General features: G+C 36.8%; 2 protein-coding genes across 2 annotated transcripts in view; one reads left to right on the top strand and one right to left on the bottom strand.

The window, feature by feature from the left end:
- Positions 1 to 10,466, top strand: part of Mettl24 (methyltransferase like 24) — a 92,089-nt gene extending 81,623 nt beyond the window's left edge. Inside the window, exon 5 of the mRNA XM_076859843.2 lies at positions 10,152 to 10,466. Within this exon, the coding sequence (XP_076715958.2) occupies positions 10,152 to 10,466 (315 nt within the window). The remainder of the gene's footprint in view (positions 1 to 10,151) is intronic.
- The window catches only part of Amd1 (adenosylmethionine decarboxylase 1), a 530,556-nt gene extending 510,747 nt beyond the window's left edge, over positions 1 to 19,809 (bottom strand). The window contains exon 1 of the mRNA XM_077109640.1: positions 19,804 to 19,809. The gene's annotated coding sequence lies outside the window, so the exon portion shown is untranslated. The remainder of the gene's footprint in view (positions 1 to 19,803) is intronic.
- Positions 19,810 to 21,009: the final 1,200 nt, after the last annotated feature.

Genomic DNA, 21,009 nt, shown 5'->3' on the forward strand with positions numbered 1-21,009 from the left:
AAGCGCTCACGTACAAAAACATATTTTTATACACAATTCCAGAGAATACAAGCCTCACTGAAACTTTGGCCATGTACTTAGGAAACTCCGATGTGATGGCATCTTAATTAAGAAAGCAGTTGGTTAGAAAACCGCTATAGACCTCCCAAGGCCAAGAGAGTATTTCTGAAGAGCATTTTATTTGGTGGCTCGCTTGAGTATTTATTTGTCTGTAGATCTGTTAATTTAGCCCTAACTTGGATCATTTGGTCAAGCTGGATATCTGGCCAAGAAAAGTCTTTTTAAATTATTTCCCCCTCATTTCCTTTTATGTTCTGTATGTTCATTTCTATAAATGTATATGTTTTATGTCCCATCTCTGCCCAGAAGGTGGGATAGAAAAATATAAACACCGTTGCCTGGCGCTGTCCGTGGTTCTGCCTCTGCTTTTCTGCCTGACTCTTCCTTTGGCCAGGTCCCTGGTGGCAACAGTAACCCTGCCCAAAGCTTGTGCTGCTTGGCTCCTTGCTGGTGCATGTCACCAATAGCCCTGCTGACTGATGACATTTTGACTTGTCATCAGCTCTCCCATTACTTGTCCCTGACTTAGATTTCTAGGACTACTCTCTGTGTCATGTCACACAGATCAGAGTTTCTTGCTCAGCAATTGTTGTTGGGCCTTTATTTTATTTATTTCTATGTGGTGCTAAGAGTCACACCCAGTGCCTCACACATGCTTGGGCAAGAGCTCTACCACTGAGCTACAACTCAGCTCTCAGGTTGAATTCTTTGGTCAAGCTAGATAATATCTGGGGGGGCGGAATAAAGTAGGTCTTTGGTTGTAAATGTTTTCCTTATTTCCTTTTAAATTCATTTCCAGAGTGTTGCTCCCTGCAGAGGTCATTTCTGTGAGCTGATTACTTCATAAAAATTTTTTTATTTCATTATTAGTTTAAAATTGGTCTCACATTATCTTAGAGTGACCCTGCGTGCTTCTCATAATGTGCAGAGCAGACCTCATTCTGTTCCCTACTGATAGCAGAAACTTTGTGATATTACGTATTTGCCAGTTGACAGTGTTAATTAAACATGATTCAGTGTGTTCAGAGTTTAAAACTCTCAAAGAGACTTTTGATCCTTTTGTTCATTTAAAATAGATTAATTTGTTCTATTTTTTTCTGCAACAAGATCCCTTTTCTAATGCATGTAGCTCCCAGTTTTGCAGGTGCAGAAATATCTTCCTTTAACTAGACTTGATATATAAAAACTTAGATTTGCACTACTTTATCATTAGATAACTGCTTTTCTTAATTAAACTAAAAAGTGGGAAGAAGTATTGATACAATTACTTTTAACTTATGGTTGAATATGGACCCAAACTGTAAAGAAAATAGAGAATGAATATAGCTTGATTTGCTGGGATGGTAGGTAACTGATGATAATTTAATATTTTAAAATATACATGAATAACTAGATGATGAGTAAAATAAACAATAATTTTAAAAATATGAGCTCAATTGCAAAACTCAATTTCCATACTTTCTTTCATGAAAGGTAAAGTACATAGTAAATGCCTTTTTGTGTATAATTCTGGCCCCAAATACGGACAGCTAATATAATAGAACTTATTCAACAGGGTTTGCAGGTCAGGTAAAGCCTGGGTGGAAATGTCCTTTTTCTTGGCCAGATAATCAAGAAGATGGATAGTTTGCATTGACATTTTATTGATGTTACTTATGTAGGTTTAGCTCTTAACTAGGGATTTTGATTAACATAATGATTAGTTGTCCTTATAATTATGGTAATAGCCAATTTTAAGCTGTAATATGCATTTTCCAGGTGGAAAAAAAGAATCTATATCCTTTTAAAGATTTCATGTTGAATAATGGGTTAAAATATTTTTATTAAAATGATTTAAGTAACAAATTACATAAAGGCAATTTTACATGTATTTAGTTAAAATTGATTTGTTTTTCTGCACTTTTTTAAAAAGAGCATTCTGTGTGTGTGTGTGTGTGTGTGTGTGTGTGTGTGTGTGTGACACCTACTGAATCATTGAGACATAAAGGCAGAGGTGGGTTTAAGATGTTTTGGAATGTCACATGGCTTGAGGGTTAAAAAAACGAACTGAGTGTTAACCTGTCTGCTGACAAGTGGAAGAGCCTTATGTGATTCAGGGCTTTCATACTTAATGCAACCTGGCCTGTCCTCAATGTCTCAAGTACAGGGACAGGAAGGGGCTACAGGTTAGTAAAATTATTTAAAGTTGTAAATGGTATCTGTCCTCTGAACAACCTATTCTACTTCTGGGGATTTATTTATGCTAAGAAAATAGTAGAACTTGTTCAAAGACTTAGATGCAATTTGTTGATCATATCAGTTGGTAACAGCATCTATTATAGATGGAAGCTTTCAAACTTAAGAAACAAAATAGAAAAGCTCTTTTCCCAAGTGAATTTTTTGAGGAATTCAAAATATATAAAAGAAATAGAGGGGGAACTGCTCTTAGTGAATTGGAGTGAAGATCTGAATCTCACCCATCACCTATACCCTTGCTAAGGCCTCTCACTACCTCTATGAAATTCTTGTGAAAGTTCTGTGGGACTCTGTTTGAAAAGATATTTTAGGTAAAAACTTATTGACATGAACATATATTCATTGTCTATTATATTAAAAAGTAGATTTGAGTCTGGGATATAGCTCAGAAATCAGTTAATTCCAATTTTATAAAAATATGTATTTCAGTTATGCTTATGCATATTGCAATCTGTATTGTGTGTATGGGGGGTGCATGTGTGATGTGTGTTTATGGCAAAGAAAAATTCTTTAGAGTTCAGGAGTGAACACTTTGAACTCTGGATTATAGGTTTTTAAATTCTTTTTATTTTTTCTTATTTATAAGTTTAATTTTAATATTATTACAATTTATTTTATAAGAAAATATGTTTGGTTAAATATGTTAATTTCTAGAAATCACAGCCTTGGAATATGTAGTATTTAATACGATATAAATATCTTCTACCTTTTATTTTATTTATTTATTTATTAATATTTATTTTTTAGTTGTAGTTGAACACAATACCTTAATTTTATTTATTTTTATGTGGTGCCGAGGATTGAACCCAGGGCCTCGTACATGCTAGGCAAGTGCTCTACTACTGAGCCACAACCCAAGCCCCAACTTCGACCTTTTAAAAAAAAGATTCGCATAAATTGAAATTGGTTTCTGTTGTAATTATTTATTACTACATAATGAATCAGCCCCAAAATTTAAAGGTGTGAGGCTGCACACTTGTAATCCCAGCTACTTGGGTGTCTGAGGCTGGAGGATCACAAAGGTCAACCTGGGTAATATGGCTGGATCCCATCAAAAAAACAAAACAACTATTGATTATTTTATTATCTGTCACAGTTTATATGGACCAGAGTTTTGGGAATGGCTTTGCTGGGTGATTTTGGCTTAGAATTTCCCATGTAGCCAGGGGTTGCTCTCTTCAAATGAACTCAGGCCTCTTCAGGTGGTCTCTCTTCAAAGGCCAGTTGGGACTTGCTCAGAGCATGGCAAACTCTTGGGCAGCCAAACACCTGGACCCATCAAGATTCAAGAGAGCAAACTACATAATTAGTGGGGCCCAATGTAAAATGAAAATGAGGGTTTCCTTGTTCAAAGCTAATTAAGGATTTCAAGACAGTGACAACAGAGCATTGAAGCAAGCATGGAGCTTGCTCATATAGCTCAGTTGGTAGAGTGTTTGCTTCACATGCAAAAGGCCCTGGGTTCAATCTTCAGTACCAAAAAAAAAAAAAAAAAAAAAAGCAAGCATAAAGCCCTTCTGCATGCAGGGCCCTGTGTGACTGATCCCTGGTTTCAGGGCCATAAAGTTGGTCCTAGGGAGGGAAACTTAACCTCATCTCTTAATCAGGTGTAGGAAAGCATGTGAGACAGGAGATAATTATGTGACCATCTTTTGTGACATTTTCTACAGTCTCTGTGACTCACCCAACTAATTTGTTGGCTTACACTTTTACTACCTAGAACCATAGTTGGCCATAAACCACAGAGAATAAATTTCAGGCTGCCATAACAGTATTGGGGATATATTTTACAATTCTTTGTGAACATAGTGATTGCCTCAAAATAAAGTATAGCAAAAGTACCTGTTTTGTGTCTGTTAGGAACTGAATTGTGTCCCTCCCCAAATCATAGGTTGAAACCACAACACTCAGTTTGACTCTATCTGGAGGTAGGGCATTTAAGGAGGTAATAAGCTTAAGTGAGATCGTAACCCCTAATCCAAAAGGCTTTATAAGAAAAGGAAGACATGCCAGGAGTTTGCACATAGAGGAAAGGCCATGGTGACAAGACAGTCATCTGCAAGTCATGGGGAGAAAACAAACCTGCTGACACCTTGATCTTAGACTCCCAGCCTCCATAACTGTAGGAAGTTTCTGCTAAGTCATCAAAGTCTGCAGTGTTTTGTTACAGCACCCCAGTAGCCAATATAATATCTAAGACTTATCGTACTTCAGTTCCCTTTGTTAATATTTTCTTAATTAACTGATCCTAATCCATTAGGGTCTCTGTCAACTTCCAAGGAAGTCCAAATCTAATAGTCCCTGCTTTAATGATATTCCGATGAATAAGGGCTTTATTATTTATTTTTCCTAAATATTGCATGTGCCTAGGAGAGGGTTATGTCTCCTGTGATACTGTAGATCATTTTTGGATTTGTATGAAGCAATATTACTTTGAATCACTGGGACTAACTGCCTGCAAATGTGGCCATGAACAACTCTCACCCAATTATGCCACTCCTCTCCTCAATGGACTCTATTTTGCCTTCCCTTTTTTCTGGGATGGTTTTGTGGTTTGCTTTGACCAAGAGAATGCTGTGGAAGTGATGCCACATGACTTCTATACTAGGCCTTACTTAGAAAGATGTTGCGGCATCATCAAGAATTCAAATAATAATAAACACTGGTGAGGAAGTGGGGAAAAGAAGCACTTAATTATACACTCTTGGTAGGACTGTGAATTAGTATAACCACTATGGAAATCTGTATGCAGGCCCCTTGAAGGGTGAGGAATGGAACCACCATATGATGTAACTATACTACTCCTCAGTGTTTATCCTAAAGAATTAAAGTTATCACTCTATAGTAAATACATACATACCCATGTTTATAGCAGTACAATTCACAATTGCCGTATTATGGAACCAGCTTAGGTGTCTTGTCAGTGGATGAGCAGATAAAGGAATTGTGGTATATATACACAGTGGAGTTTTACTAAGCTATAGGAAGAACACAATTGTGTCATTCATAGAAAAATGTGTGGAACCGGAGGACATTATGTTAAATGAAATAAGCCAGACTCATAAAGTCAAGGGTTTTATTTTTATCTTATGTGTGGAAGATAGAAAAAAGTGGAAAAAAAAAAGTAGGGGGAGTTGATGGTGGGTGGTAATCGCATGGATTTTAGTAAAGGATGGGGGTCAGGGAAAGAAGGAGGAGAAGGAAAGGCAAGATACTAGGCAATGAAATTGACCAAATTATTTTATGTGCATGTATGAATATATCACAGTGGATCCAACTATTATGTACAGAATATACCATTAAAGATTTTTTTAAAAAGGAAAGGTGGGGCTGGGGATGTGGCTCAAGCGGTATTACGCTCACCTGGCATGCGTGGGGCACTGGGTTCGATCCTCAGCACCTCATAAAAATGAAATAAAGATGTTGTGTCCACCAAAAACTGAAAAATAAATATTAAGAAAAGTCTCTCTCTCTCTCTCTCTCTCTCTCTCTCTCTCTCTCTCTCTCTCTCTCTCTCTCTCTCCCCTCTCTCTCTCAAAAAAAAAAAAGAAAAAAGAAAAAAGAAAGGTGGCCAGGCATGGTGCACACCTATAATCCCAGCAGCTCCAGAGACTGAGGCAGGAGGATTGTGAGTTCAAAGCTAGCTTCAGCAACACAATGAGGCCCTAAACAACTCAGCGAGGCCCTGTCTCTAAGTAAAATATAAAAAAGGGCTGGGGATATGGCTCAGTGGTTAAGCACCTCTGGGTTCAATCCCCAGTTCAAAAATGGTGGTGCAGCTCCGTTTTGTACTCTTGGAAGCCAGCCAACATGTAACAAAATTTGCCTGTCCTGTGGGACAGCCCTGTTCAAGAGAGAAAGTGTTGGGCGAGGAGCTGAAGATGGGAAGATATTGAGTGCTTGAAGGAGTCCCAGAGGGACAAGAGGGATGCATGTAGGGAATGGGAAAGTGCCAAAGACATGCTGTAGCTGCCGCATAGCGCTGTGTGGCTGAGGAGGAAGCAAGGAATGAAGTACAGGGCTTTCACAACAGGAGTGTCAATTGGCCTTGGAGGCTTGTCGATTTGCTCTGGGTTTGGTACTTAGCAAAGTTGGAGTTTTCAGTGTTGGCTGATGTAGGGACTGGCGGGGTGATTCCATGATTGCCTCAGAGAGTTGTCAGTCCTTGGATCTCTTTAGTAGGGCAGCTTTTCCAGCATTGCCTCTGGGAATTGGCTCCTGAACATGTATTGCTTTGGAAAGGCCCACTGAGATAGCTGCCTTGAACATTGTTATGGGTTGAATTATGTCTCCCCAAAATGAATATGTTGAAGTCCGAGCCCCCCGTACCTCAGAATATGACCCTATTTAAATAAGGTTGTTATAGATGTGCTTAGTTAAGAAGTCATAGTGGAGTAGGGTGGGCTCACTCCAAGATGGCTGATGTCTTTATACGAAGGTGCCATTTGGACATAGAAATGGTCACATAGAAAATACTATATAAAGATGAAAGCAGAGCTCAGGTGACACAGAAGTCCAGGAATGCTAAGGATTAGCAGCAAACCTCCCAAAGCTAGGAGAGAGGCATAAACAGTTTCTTTCCCAGGACTCTCAAAATGAAGCAACCCTATTGACATTTGACCTTGGGCTTCTGGTCTTTACAACTAGGAGACAGAATGTTTCTGTTGTTTAAACCACCGAGTCTGTGGTACTCTCTCAAAACACCCATCCCCCGTCCTCCCTTTTCATCTCATCTGCAAATCTGGGTGCATGATCACAGGGAAAACCTTGTGCCCAAAGGAAACCTGCCAATCACATCTTAATCCAGTTAAAATTAAAATTCTCATTTCTTCAAAAAGTTTTGTGAAAGGCAATTTATTGGCTATTTCAGGTACAAAGAAAAGGAGATAATATTTGATAGGAGAGCCCCTTTAATATCTTGGAAATAAAACCCCTCTAACATCAAATAAGTTGTTTGAGCCCCTTCTATCCAAAATATGTCTTCACTTATTCCAGAATTTATAAGGATTTTTAACACTTGGTTGTTTTTCTCTAGAAACCTGATTTCATCTAATCTAACTGTATTAGGATTGGCACTTGATTATTCCAATACAATCATTTGCATGATTTTTTAGTGCCCTAATTGTTGGAAGCTGATATTAGAATCTTAAAAGTGGCATATCTTATTCAGAAATGTTTAGTGCTTTTATTATAACAATAATATTGGATGCATTATGCAGTAATAATTGAAATTACATTTGCAAAATAGTAATGGTAATGGGACATTCTGAAATGCAAGAAATAGAAAAATCACAGCAGGATAGAGGAATGTTTTATTCAATGCATTTTGGGTGGCTGTGATCTCAGGTTGGAGGACAAGGGAGAGCTTATGTGAGCCTCAGGGTTGTACCACCCCTAGGCTGAGTGTTGTAGATCAATCTGGACAATTCTGACTGAAGTGGGAATTTTTGGTCACTGGGATCAAACAGGGTGGGGATATTATCATTATTGAAAGCACAAAAAGTGCCTTTTAAAATAGATTTGCATTTTTGTAAATAAAATTGGATTTCTAAAGAAAGTTTATGTTTGCTATAGTTTAGTCTATTTGATTTTCTTCTAGTTATTCATAACTTCTAATTGCTAGTTTTATTTTTTAAATGTTTGGAAAAAAATCTAGAAAGTATATTCCCCTATATCTTACTAGAATAGTTTTTAGGTCAATTAAGTTGATTAACTAAGGTAAGTCGATTAACTTTACTCTGTCCTTTAACACTCTGATTTATTGATGACATTCATCAGATGCAAACTCACAGAAAACAATGTCAAAAATAAATCTGTAAGGAACCAAAGAAATTCTTGGCTCTATGAATTGATATAACAAATACTGATTTTGAATTTTGGATATATTCTGTACCAATTAAAATACTTTGTGAAACTTTGATTAAATATTTCTTTAGGCAGTTTAATTACTCTTAATCCAGGAATATTCTGGTGAAAACTGCCAAAATTAAACAAAGCCATGGATGTGCCAAGGCAGCAGAGATGAAAAAAAAAAAAAAGTTGAATTAATTCCTTTGTGTCTAATTTTCAAGAATTAATTAGCCTGGTGTATGTTCCCATGGTACCTGTCCTTGCTCAGTTACTTTCACAAAGAGGTTTTTCTTTTTTTACCTTTTCTCTTTGATTTTGAAACCATTTGCCCCCAAGCTGTTTTAAGGTCCTAAGAATCCCCAGTAAGCTCTCTGGGGATTCTTGGGATCGTACCATTGTTCTTTTCTTGGTGGACCAGGAGGTACTGTCCAAAGCAAGAAGCTGAAGCCTTTGCCCAGGTCACTAGGCAAAGCCCATTTTATTGGAGCAATTATATGTTAGTTCTGAGTACCTTCTCCTGTACCCAACTCTGAAGTCACACAGGGAATGTTTCCATGGCATTGGGAGCCTCACATTTCAGCCTCACATGAGAAACTTATCCAACAGACACTAAGAGAGAGGAGAGGCTGGGCAGGATCTGTCTTGGGGTTTAGCCATCCCGAACCAGCAAAGATATTTTCACTTCCATGGGACAGGACATGACTAGTGACTTCAGTCAGCAGCTTCCTGAAGGGCTATTATTACGGTTCTGCTGTCACCTCTTGGAACTACAGCCATTTTTCCTTTGCATGATTCCCTCCATTTCAACTGTCCCAACTTGTTTCTGAATGCTGCCAGCTTTCCTTTGTGTGATAAAATGATCCCCTTGAAAAGTGCTTTGCAAATGTCAAGCAGTGATACTGATAACAAAACGCTACTTGCTGACCCATATATTCATTCTCCATAAATAGCATCTCACTTTCCAAACCCAAAATCTCTTTGGGACTTTGAGTTACCATTTTTTTTCCATTTGTGGTTTGGGAGCAGAGGTGGGGGCAACATGGTGGTTAAATTTCACCACTGCCTCTCCAGCTGTGTGACTGGGATGGGTTACTCACTGAGTCTGATTTCAGAGATGTTAACTAGGGATCCTGATAGGATTACCTTTGCAGCACTGTTAGGATGTAATTAAATGGATATCACAAAGGGAAGCAGTTAGATTGGTGTCAGGCACATATACATAATTTCGTTGCTTTTATTTATTTATTTTTTTTGAATACTTTGGTGCTGGGGAGTGAACCCAAGATCTTGTGTATGCTAGGCAAGTGCTCTATCACTGAGCCACACCCCCAATCCTGCTTTATAAGGTGTTGAGAGGTCCATTATTCTAATGGATTGTTTGCAAAGCCAGCAGAAAGCAGCTAATTTTTATAACTTGATTAATGGCAAAATATTTCTCTCCCTTCCTAACTTCTTGCTGTATTCCATTTTACCTGGGATATAAACTGGTATTCAGTAAATAGGCAGAGGATTTTTTTAAAGGATGCTATATTGGCATTTAGAAATAAAGAATTCATGGGATAATAATTTTCTATATGTCCAATATTCAGAATTTGGAAATCCTTTCCTTGATTTCCAGTCCTGATGAAGTTGGAGGGGGACAATGCTTGAGATGGTCTCTGCAGGCAGTGGCCCTCAGTCAGTCCCTCCCATGGCCATCATTTTGTCAGGACTTGGCTGTGTTTCTTGGACAGGCTGTGGGGAGAAGCTCCATGGTACACATGATCCAGTTTCTTCCTGGGTAGCCATTTGCATTGGACAGAAAGCAAGAGGGTCCATTATGAGTTCCACCTGGCATCTTGGTAGCATCATGTCCCAAATGGCTCCTTGAAAATGACCTTTAACTCTAAAATTTTAAAAATTCTGCTACCTTGGGAGGGGTTATGATGTGAGACTCCTGATAGGAAAATGATATATTTCATAGTGATTTCCAAATCTTTTAATCTCATCTCATTGTTTAACTACAGATTGATGTTCTCAAGGCAGATCTGGAAAGTGCAGAATGGAAAGTTTTGGAAAATCTTATTCTGGAAGATGTCCTTGAACAGATTGGACAGCTCATCTTTGAGATTCATCTCCACTGGCCTGGGTTTGAGGTCAGCGGCAGTGACAGCAGCGTCGTGCGGTTCTGGTACAGCCTCCTCAAAGAGTTAGAAGGGAAGGATTTCAGGCTTTTTTACAGTCATAAGGATTTATCTAAACCTCAGCTATTTCTGAAGAAAGACATTTTCAATGCTAGTAGCTGTTACACTCTGAGTTGGGTGAATACAAGATGGAAATAGGATGCAGGACCTCATCCAGAATCCAAGGAAATATTTGCAAAATGGAGCATGTCTGTGCTTCTAATCCCAGATTTGCCCAACCAGCCTCCCACTGACCCTTTACCTGCTCGAGACAGGAATTTTGGTATTGTCTGTGCAGTGCATGTACCCTGGTGCTTGGCGTATGATAAGGGCACAGTTCAAGAGATGGACAAGTTTGCTTAAACTCAGGCTCTTTGCCTTTGACAGAGTGTAATCCCCCACTCATTCCCAAGAATCGTCATGTATCTAAGCCCATGAGTTCACCAACATTAAAATGAAATTATGTAAATTTTCCATTTTTAGTAGGTTGATGATGAGAATTCTTAAGTTTATTGTCCAATGTTTAAAAGTGACTTTGACTCACTTCTTTCAAGATTTCCTTTGTTGACCTAATTAATCATATTCTTTGCAACCTGATGGATTTCAATCATTGTTTCTCAGCCTTTGCTGAGGCTTGTTGTGGCTTTATAAGAACCACTGATTCTGGTTTCTTGGAATCAGATGCATTAAATTCTGTCACTGAGTTTAAAAAAATTGACCATCAAGGGCTTTGATCGAGACTCTCAATCTCAAATTCCTTTTGCTTCCTACAAAATTTAGCATATGTAGAAAACTGTTGCCTCTTCTGTCTATGGACATGACTGATCCTCTCCCCAGACTTGCCTATACTGTTAAATCTTTTTTTAAATACACTACCTTGAATGTAAAGTACATTTTTCTTTATTGCCAGTGGCATTATTTATAAGACTATAACCCATAATCTGTTTTTTCTAGAATAGTATTATAGTGTTTCAGTGTTTCAAAACTTTTTTACTTTTTTTTTTAAAAAATTAAGTAGAGAATGTAGGCTCTCCATTGTTCATATAATCTCCATCATTCCTATATGCAGGAACAGACTCTCCTATGAATGATTTTTAAAAATTCTCTTTTGAATAAAGTGGTAGTATAAAAATAAACCAAATTATGCCTTATTATAAATTAGGAATTTTTTTTGGCTTTTTTTTTTAATATCCGGAGAGGGTGTGAAAACTCTTATGTATATTGTTTGTTCAAAAAATTGGCAGCGGGGGAGTAGAACACTGAATATTGCCATGGTTTTTCCTTCTTGCAGGTTTTTACTTGCTTCTGCCTTCAGATTCCCTGGTTGTATTTTTCTTTATTGCAACAATTTGAAAATACCATTCCTCAAGTGAGAACCAACATAGAATAGAACGATCTAACTTGAGTTCAAAAGAGAACAGAACTTCTGAATTAATTGTGACTATTTTTAAAGGTATAAATGAAGTTTTGATTTGAAACTCACAGTACACTAATAAAAGTTGTTGGATTGAGAGGAGCAGCTTAAAGAAGTATAATTTGAAATGGCAGCTCAGACTCTTTGATGTGCATAGGTATTTCAAATGTGCAGAAGGGTTCATAAACTGTTAGTTTGTATGCTGTCCTCTCCTAAGCAAAGTTCACTTTATTCAGTCCAGTTCCACTTGAATTATGTCAAATTTTTTTCTTCATAAAAATTTTATACACTGAAATACATAGTATATATTCTTATATTGTACAGTGTGGAGTATGCTAGTTTTAAGTATACAGCCTGATCAACTTTTAGATGTATACACACCCATATCAAGATTTTTAATTCAAAGAATTAATTTAAGGCATTACTGAAAACTGTTTTGTATAAGGCCAGTTAACCATTTGATCAAGATTCATGGTGCAGAACATCTACTTCATCACTCTCTATATCTGAAGTAAGAATGGATATAATGTTAAAAAAAATCACAAACACTAACCTATACCCACTAACTAGGCAGCCTGTTCAATATTGATCCATACTTATTTATGCTTATTTCCCTTCATGGATAGTTGAAAATTACAATGAATATTCTGATGCCTGTCTCTAGAAACCCTGTCTCTATAGAGTTGATTATGTTTGTCATGTAGACCAGGTTTTCCTAACCTTTCCACTATACTATTTTGAGCTGGGTAATTCTTTGATGGGGATGGGAAGACTATACCATGCATTGTAGGATTTTTAGCAGCATCCTTAGCCTCTACCCACTAAATGGCAGGAGCAAAAACCTCTTCCCCACAAGCTATAACAACCAGAGGTAGTTCCCAGACAGTGCCAAATGTCTCCTAGGGGGCAAAACCACTCACTGTGGAGAAGTACTGGTGTAGGTTATGAGAAGGGGATCAGGTTACCACAGCATGGTGTTTGCTTTTAAAAAACTGGCAAACACAACATCCTCTTGGAAGGAACAATAACCATCCCCACCAGAACCACCACAGCACAAACAAAATGCAGCAAGTGAACAAAATCAAGAGTTAATTGCCAAGATCTTACCATATGCCAGGTACCTTGCTTAGGTTATTTCAAATTCTGGCCACAACCCAAAAAGTAAGTATAATTTCCCCAAGTGTATTGTCAAAGAAACTGAGCCTGGCACAGTGGCGCATGCCTGTAATCCTAGTGGCTGGGGAGCTGAGGCAGTAGGATCGTGAGTTCAAAGCCAGCCTCAGCAACTTAGTGAGGCCCTAAGCAACTCAGTGAGACCCTGTCTCTAAATAAAATACAAAATAGGGCTGTGAATGTAGCTCAGTGGTCGAGTGCCCCTGAGTTCATTCCCTGGTACCAAAAAAAAAAAAAAAAAAAAGAAAGAAACTCTCGAGATGTTACATAGCTTATTCAGATTATTCTACTAGTAGATGGTAGAACAGAAAACTACCCTTTGGTCTGTCAGATTCCCACAAAGATCATGCCTGTTTCCCACCATGACCTTTGTAGCCATTACAAAATGCAAGATGCCACATTGGAAGGCACTTTTTTGCCTGTTAGTGAAAAAAAAAAAATGGAGGGTGGGGTGAGTGTGGATAACATACATACTTAAATCAGGCCTGAAAATCTGTTAGAGTTAGAATAATTTTGTAGCATATAGATAGATTTTTTTTAAACTTGAATCTGCCAGTAAAGCTCTTGCCAGACCTTAGAGGGTCTCTTGCCTAGGCTTGTTCCAATACTTGGTACTTTCTTCCCAGGCTTTAGAAAGGGCACATGTGAACTTGCTGCTTTGTTTAAAACTTGTTTTTGACCTGCAAATGAATGAGGTAAGTTGTGAACATCTGTGATATGCATGTCTTTAATTAACTCTTACCAGCGTAGTGTATTTCATAAATGATTCTGAAAATACAAATTTAATGATGTTCTGATCAGATTATTTTTTAAAATTTGCGCTTTTTTAGGAGTAAGACATATGAGGATGTAAGAGATTCAGAAGTCATCTTTTAGCACAAACTCTGTGTCATGATTTGAGCTGAAAGTCAAAGAAAAACAATTTCCTCCTTCCTCTTTTCTTATTGTGATTGCGTTGGATGCAGTTATAATAGGTTATCATATAAATATTTGTAACTGTTTGACATGTTCACATGAAGAAAGCCATGGAAAAGTGAATGAACTTCTATTAGAATCGACTAATATTTACATAAGGGCAGAACAAAAGTAAATGCATGAATTTACAGTGTTTAGTCCAAATCTGTTATTCATGTAAGCATTTCTGCATTAGTTATAAGATTGTTTAATAAATACAGTCCAAGATTTGAATTTCTTAAGTATTAAATGTTTGGATTTTGCAAAGCTTAGATTAAACCAGGAAGTCAGGCTCATAATATTTTGCCAGTTGAAAAATCAAGGCCTTGTATGAATAGATGATTTTACTTGACAATACAACAATACCTCCAAAGCTCAATTAATGTAATTGTTCTTTTCTGCTGGCAATAAATTTATGTTTGCCTTTCTTGCAATAATTCTTTTCATGCTAGCCAATTGCTGGCACTTTGGGAATTCAATAATTGCTTTATGCTCAAAAATTTTCTTTTTACTTACCTTGAAAGAGGTGTTTTAATTTTATTTATATGAAATCATAACCCAAAGATTCATCTATATTTTTAAACCTATCTAAATTTAGAGATTATTAAATTTTTAAAAATAATTTTGTTAAATTCCTGTCCTTAGAAAAATAAATCAAGCAGACTTAATGTCATTGCTCTTGCCTAGCATGTGTGAAGCCCTGGGTTTGATCTTTAGCACCACGTAAAAATAATCAAATCAAATAAAGGCCTTCTGTCCATCTACAACTATAAAGAAATTTAAAAATACTACAACTGTCTTAGTGATTGACTTTGTACAGTAAGCTTGGATAAGGGACTTTTTTTTGTGGGTGGCAACTTCAAATTCTAATCTAGACTATTTCAATAGAGAAGCCAAGACTGATATCTAATCTATATGTAAGCAGAAAAGATCTATTGAACAACATAGTGATTATAGTAAATAATGATGTATTGTATACTTGAAAATTGCTAAGAGCAGATTTTAAATGTTCTCAGCCCCCCAAAATGATAAGATGTTGTTGGCATGATTGAGTCATTCTTCAATGTTTATGTATACAAAAAAATATCTTGTACACTATAAATGTACATAATTTTTACCTGTTAATTAAACAAGTATGTCCCATGAAATACTTTGGATATATTATTCATGCAAAATGAAACAAAACCACCAGTAGAGCTATAGAGGTTGGTAAAAAGGCTGTAGTCCTGAGTTCTACAGTGGTCCTTCCACTGTAGGTCTCTCTCAGTTAATGACGCAATTAGAGGTTAATGTACAGGCAGCCTCTAGGACCCTGACTCACACTGTGGCTAGGGTCTATTCTAACCGGTTTGTCTTCTGTCTTACTTGTTATTGGATATAGGGCATATCAATATCTACTCCTGGATGGACATTAGAAAGATGTATAAGAAAAAAAGTTCAAATGAGTTCTGCAACATTGGTGAGAAACTATAATTATGTATGAATAAAATATTAATTATCTGTATTATTATTTCTCAAGGATTGATGTCAGATCAAACATCATTTGCTCAGGGACCCTCTCCTTAAGATCTTCAACTATGTGTCCCCAGGGACCTCTATTCTTCCTATTTTTACTCTTATTGTTCCTTAATGTATCTGCTTGTATTATGTTGTCTTGCCCAGCAGACTGTAAGCTCCATGAAGGTAAGGGCCATGTCCGTAGCCCCAGTGCCTATTATGGAACCTGCCAGTTAAAAGGTGCTCAATAAATATTTGTTGAATATAAATTTTAAGAGCTCTTTCATATAGAATTTTCCTATGAAATTATTTCATCATCGTTTTCTATTGTTTTTTTTCTTCTAGCATTAAAAATGTTTGGAAATTAAATGGATCAGTGTCTCTCATTTTGTTAACTTAAATTTGGACACATTTTGTTCTTTTCTTTTCTTGACATAACTGTACTGCATGTGGTAGTCCCTGTTCCTGATTAAAACATGTTAACAGAGATCTTCTTGACCTTGGGGGATTGAGAGCTATATAATGACTGAACTGAATAGATTAAATATAATTGAAGGCTCAGTTATTATTTGAAGATAGATCTATGTCCTATGATATTAAATCTCAATCTTCCTTTCTTATTTCTCATTGTCCTTTCTTTGTACCAATCTCCAGCAAACAACCTTTTTTTTTAAGAATCAGTGTAAAATACAATACAGTATATACAATTCACAGTAGCATAGAGCATATTTTTTGTTTAATGAGACAAGGAATGTGTGATGATGGAAGGCTATTTCTACCAAGGATAGGGGCTGGTATTTTTATAAAAACCATTCAAGTCACATTGTTTTTATAAGACAAAATGGATAATAAAGACAGTAGTTGAAAGAGTAAAAGTCAAGGTGAGAAAAGGTAGATTCTTAAGACTGAAGTATGAATCAAGAAAATTTCCTTTCGGGTACAGAGAAAATGATGGAGGTCCTACTCTAAAGGAAGGAACCATGAGAATATCTTCAGGTACAGACTCTGTTTTACTGAAGAATGAAACATTACCTAAGTAGCTGTTTTTTAAAAAACTACCTAACAGAGATAGCAAGCTGGAAGCCGCAAAGATTATGACACAAACTGAGTTGTAAGAATACACAATTAAATGGCATATGTCCAAGTAGGACAGTAAGTTGAAAGAAAAAGATCTTGACAGAGCTGCTAAGCAGCTGCATTATATTAAGCAAGTCCTAGCCTTTCTAGGACAACTTTCTTATACTATTTAATTTCTAAAGTTCCTTCTGGCTTGAACATCTCATAATTTTGGTTTTGTGATCAGATGAGACTTAGATAATAGGATTATTTCTCAATTTGTGTGCTGCTAGGGTCTGAATGCTTGTCCCTTTAAAATTCGTATCTTGAAATCTAATCCCCAATGTGAGTATTAAGAGGTAAGTCCTTTGTGAAGAGATTAGATTATGAGGTTGGAGCCTTCATGGTTAGAACCTTAGGAAGAGATCTGAGGGAGTGTGTTTCCCCCTTTTACCATATGGGGATGCAGCAAGAAGTTACCATCTTTGAAGCAGAGGGAAAGCCCTCATCAAACACCAGATCTGCTGACACCTTCGTCTCGGACATCTAGCCTCCAGAATTGTAATACATTTGTTATTTATAAATCACTCAGTCTTCAGTATTTTGTTTTAGCAGCCCAAAAGGACCAAGAAGTCTATAAAGAGAAGTCTTCAGATAAATTCAGAGGAATCCAAATGGTGGGCTTATGCATAAGAAAAATCCCAGAGCCCAGAGAGAAAGGAAATCCAGGATGGATAGTTCTTCAGTCATTGAATGAAGTACCTTTGGTACAAGTACTTTTTTGGATTATGTACTTAAACTTATGGTTCTTAAAACCAGAATGGAGGTTTCACAGGCTGCTCCAATTTTATACTGGTTTTAAACTGTCCCAACAACATGACTGCATCTAAATGTATCCTCCCAAAGATCCTTCCGTATGTGTATGTGATGCGACACGTGACTAAATTAGTCAAGCTCACTCCAGGTGAACTGGGCTGGCATGAAATAATCACACAGCAAAATCCCTTTTTCTTTGGGTTCAGTGACGGGTCCTCAGCCACACATCCCACAAGGGGGGCAAGGCAGGCAAGAAAGAGAGGAGCACATTCTGGAGCCCTTTTATTGGGGGGAAGACATTCGAGAAAGTTCTACCCCAAATGAGGCAAGGGGTCAGGTTTCAAGGGGTTGACTCCAGCTTCTTGATGTCTTGGGGTCAGTAGATTGACTGACATTTTGGAAGGCCACGGCTATCTCATTGGGTAATGCACACTTCCAGAGCTGCACCTCTCTTGCCCAGCATGGGCAAGTCCACATGCATTGCAAAGGGTGCAATGACTGTTCAGTACCCCTTTACTCCAGACTTAAAGAGGTGTGCTCAGTTGGTACAGTGCTTGCCTCACATGCACAAGGCCATGGGTTCAATCCCTAGCACCACCAAAAAAAAAAAAAAAAGAGGTATGCTCAGCTCTTGGTCAGGGCAGCCCCCAACATGTATGAATGTGTGTGTGTGTGTGTGTGTGTGTGCGCGCGCGCGTGCGCGCCAAGTGTGCTTAAATGTCTAAGAAAGAAAAATATTCAGATACAAAAATTCCAGAGGGAGCCTAAGCAGGGAGTATAGCAGGAATCCACATGACAGCCTCCCTAGGGCTTTGGTTGAACAGAAATGATTAGAGTGCTAGAGATAAGGCCAGGTGGTGGGGGTGGTGAGGGGGGATTGGGACCTTTGGAGGAATACCACCTCAATGAAAAAATGAACTAAAAATTCCATACCTAATTTTACTTCTTGTACTTTAGGAGTTTTGTTAATGAAATCAGTTCCTAAGCCCACATGTTGAAAATTTGGGCCTACTTTTTCTTCCATTAGGTGTAATGTCTCTGTTCTAATGCCTAAGTCCTTGATCCATTTTGAGTTTTATGCAGGGTAAGAGATAGGGGTTTAATATCATTTTGCTACATATGGATTTCCAGTTTTCCCAGCACCATTTTGTTGAAGAGGCTATCTTTTCTCCAATGTATATGCCAATCCCCCAAAACCAAAGGCCTTTGCTCTGTTATGTGTATGCTAATTCACAATAGTTGCAGGTGGGGGGTGGGGGTGGTTATGGAGGAATATAAGAACTCTGGATTAGACAAAGGGGAATGAAGGTAAGGGAGAGGGAATGAGAATAGAAAAGACAGAGAATGAATTGGACATTACTACCCTATGTGCATAAATTATTACACAACCAATGTAATTCTACATCATGTACAACCAGAAGAATGAGAAGTTATACTCCACATGTCAAAATACATTCTACTATCATGTATAATTAGAATAAAAATTTTTTAAAAATTCCATAACAGCATAAAGATGCTTAATCTCCACTTTAGCTCTGAGTCCAAATAAACATTTCTCTTGAGAAACCAAAACCTCAGACCTGTTGAAGTTCAATAATTGAATTTGTCTTAAATCATATGGTGAGCAAAACCATAAACTGAGGAATTAAGATAAAAACCTGGTCCTAGGGGTGATACATCAAGGGTACAGGATAGGAGCAGATGTAAAACCACTCTGAAGGGACATTTCACCAATCTAGGTTATAGGGATTTACTCAGAAAAGTTAAGACTCAGCTAAGATGAGCTCATAACAAAACATTACAAGTGGTAAGGAAAGAAAATGGTCCCTCATGAGGTAGAGCTTACAAACATAAGGAATATGGGAACTTTCAGCCTCGTACTTGAGATTATAAATAGTTTAACATGATTTTTCCCAAAAGACTACATAGAAACATTAAGAAAATAAGACACTATGAAAAAGAATAGGTAGATATAAACAAGTACAAATAGACCTTCCAAAAAGGAAAATAGTTGCTGAAATGAGAAACCAAATGGATTATAGAGCAGATTAGATATAGCTGAAGAGACCTTAAAGTGAACTGGATGATAGATTTGAGGAAACTACTCAAAATATAGCACACAAAAATGTGAACATTTATATTTTCTATAAAAAAGCTATTTTATGAGCTGTTTTAACCTTAGAATATCTTGCAGAAGATGAGGCAGTAAAATTGAATATCTGAGCTCTTTTGTAAAAAAGTGGCACTAGGATAATACCATGAAATATGATAGCCATTAGACACCTTTGCTATTGAGCACTTAAAATGTGGCTGACTGAGGAACTGAATTTTATTTTGCTAGTGTTGGGATTTGAATCCGGGATCTCACATTTGCAAAGCATGTGGTTTACCATTGAACTCCACTCATTTTAAATATTTCCTTTGATTACTTTAAATTAAAAATTTTATATTTGATTTAGTTATTAGAAAAAAATTATATTTATAATAACTTGGGAGGTAAATATGTGTATGAAAAATAAATACACATACACATATTTCATACACATGAAAAATAAATTTTTTGATAAAAAAATTTATCTGAATTTATTTGAATTGAGATGAATGGCAATATAAAATATATACTGAATTTTAAAGACATAGTATAAAAAATAGGTAAATTACTAATTTTTAAAATAATTGGACATTTGCTGAAATAAAACTTTGGATATTAAGTCAGACATATTAATAAGATTAATTTCCCATTTTAAAAAACTGCTATTAGGAAAGTTAAAAATACATATATGACCCACATATTTCCATTGGCCAGCACTGTACTAGAACATAAATTCATAAAACATAAAATGTTTGATAGTCCTCCACATCTAAAAATCTAAAATGCTGGAGATTGGAGAGAGGCAAGTGGGGAATTTAAAAATTCATGTGAAGACAGATCTTGCAGTTATAGGAAACTATAGAATCAGAGTCATCTCTTTAACTTATTGCCATTAAATATGAAGCCATTCCAGGGTCTCTGTCTGTAAGTTTATTCTATTCTATTTCTATTTCCTTAAGTTCCAGACAAAATTGTAGTGTTTAGGTTTAGAAAAGTAGAAGGTATAAACACAAACATGCACATAAACTCACACATCTATTTTTTTGACCAGTTAAATTTCTCTATGGCTTTGTGTATTTCAAATAGTCTACATTTTTAAATGTACAAGATAAATTTGGGTCTCTATTTCAGGTGGTTCTCATCCTTAGTGCAATCTTGCTAAATGATCCTTTGGGAATTTTGCCAAAAGTTTTAACTTTGATTTGGGAGGTCTGTCTTGGAAACAAGAATTGTGCATTTTAGAAAAGCTTCCCAGGTATTTCATAATGTGTGTGTTTGTCTATATCTATTTATCATCTAATTTTTACTGTTATTCAGTTTATTGACCCACAGATTAAACCAACATTTCATAACATAAATTCTGAACCAAGTGCTGTAATAGACAGCTTCCTACTATTGGATCTTCTCTTCCTCTCAGGACCCTTAGTACTTGCTTTGTTTATTCTGTATTTAATTAATTATTTTATGATTCACTAGGAATGTTGGCCTTGATTTTAACTGTAGTCCTATTCAAATATGTAAAAATTAAAAAATACATGTCTCTGATGAAATATGGCATCAGTGTTACCCAGGTTTCACCTTGAGACCCACATTTAAGACTACTGAAGGATATTGTGCCCTGGATGCCACTTCACCCCACACCTGAATTCATCATGGCTCCTGTAACTATCTATTGCTTTCTTCTGAATTTTATATATGGG

Source organism: Callospermophilus lateralis, chromosome 6, assembly GCF_048772815.1.
Source record: "Callospermophilus lateralis isolate mCalLat2 chromosome 6, mCalLat2.hap1, whole genome shotgun sequence".
Lineage (NCBI taxonomy): Eukaryota > Metazoa > Chordata > Mammalia > Rodentia > Sciuridae > Callospermophilus > Callospermophilus lateralis.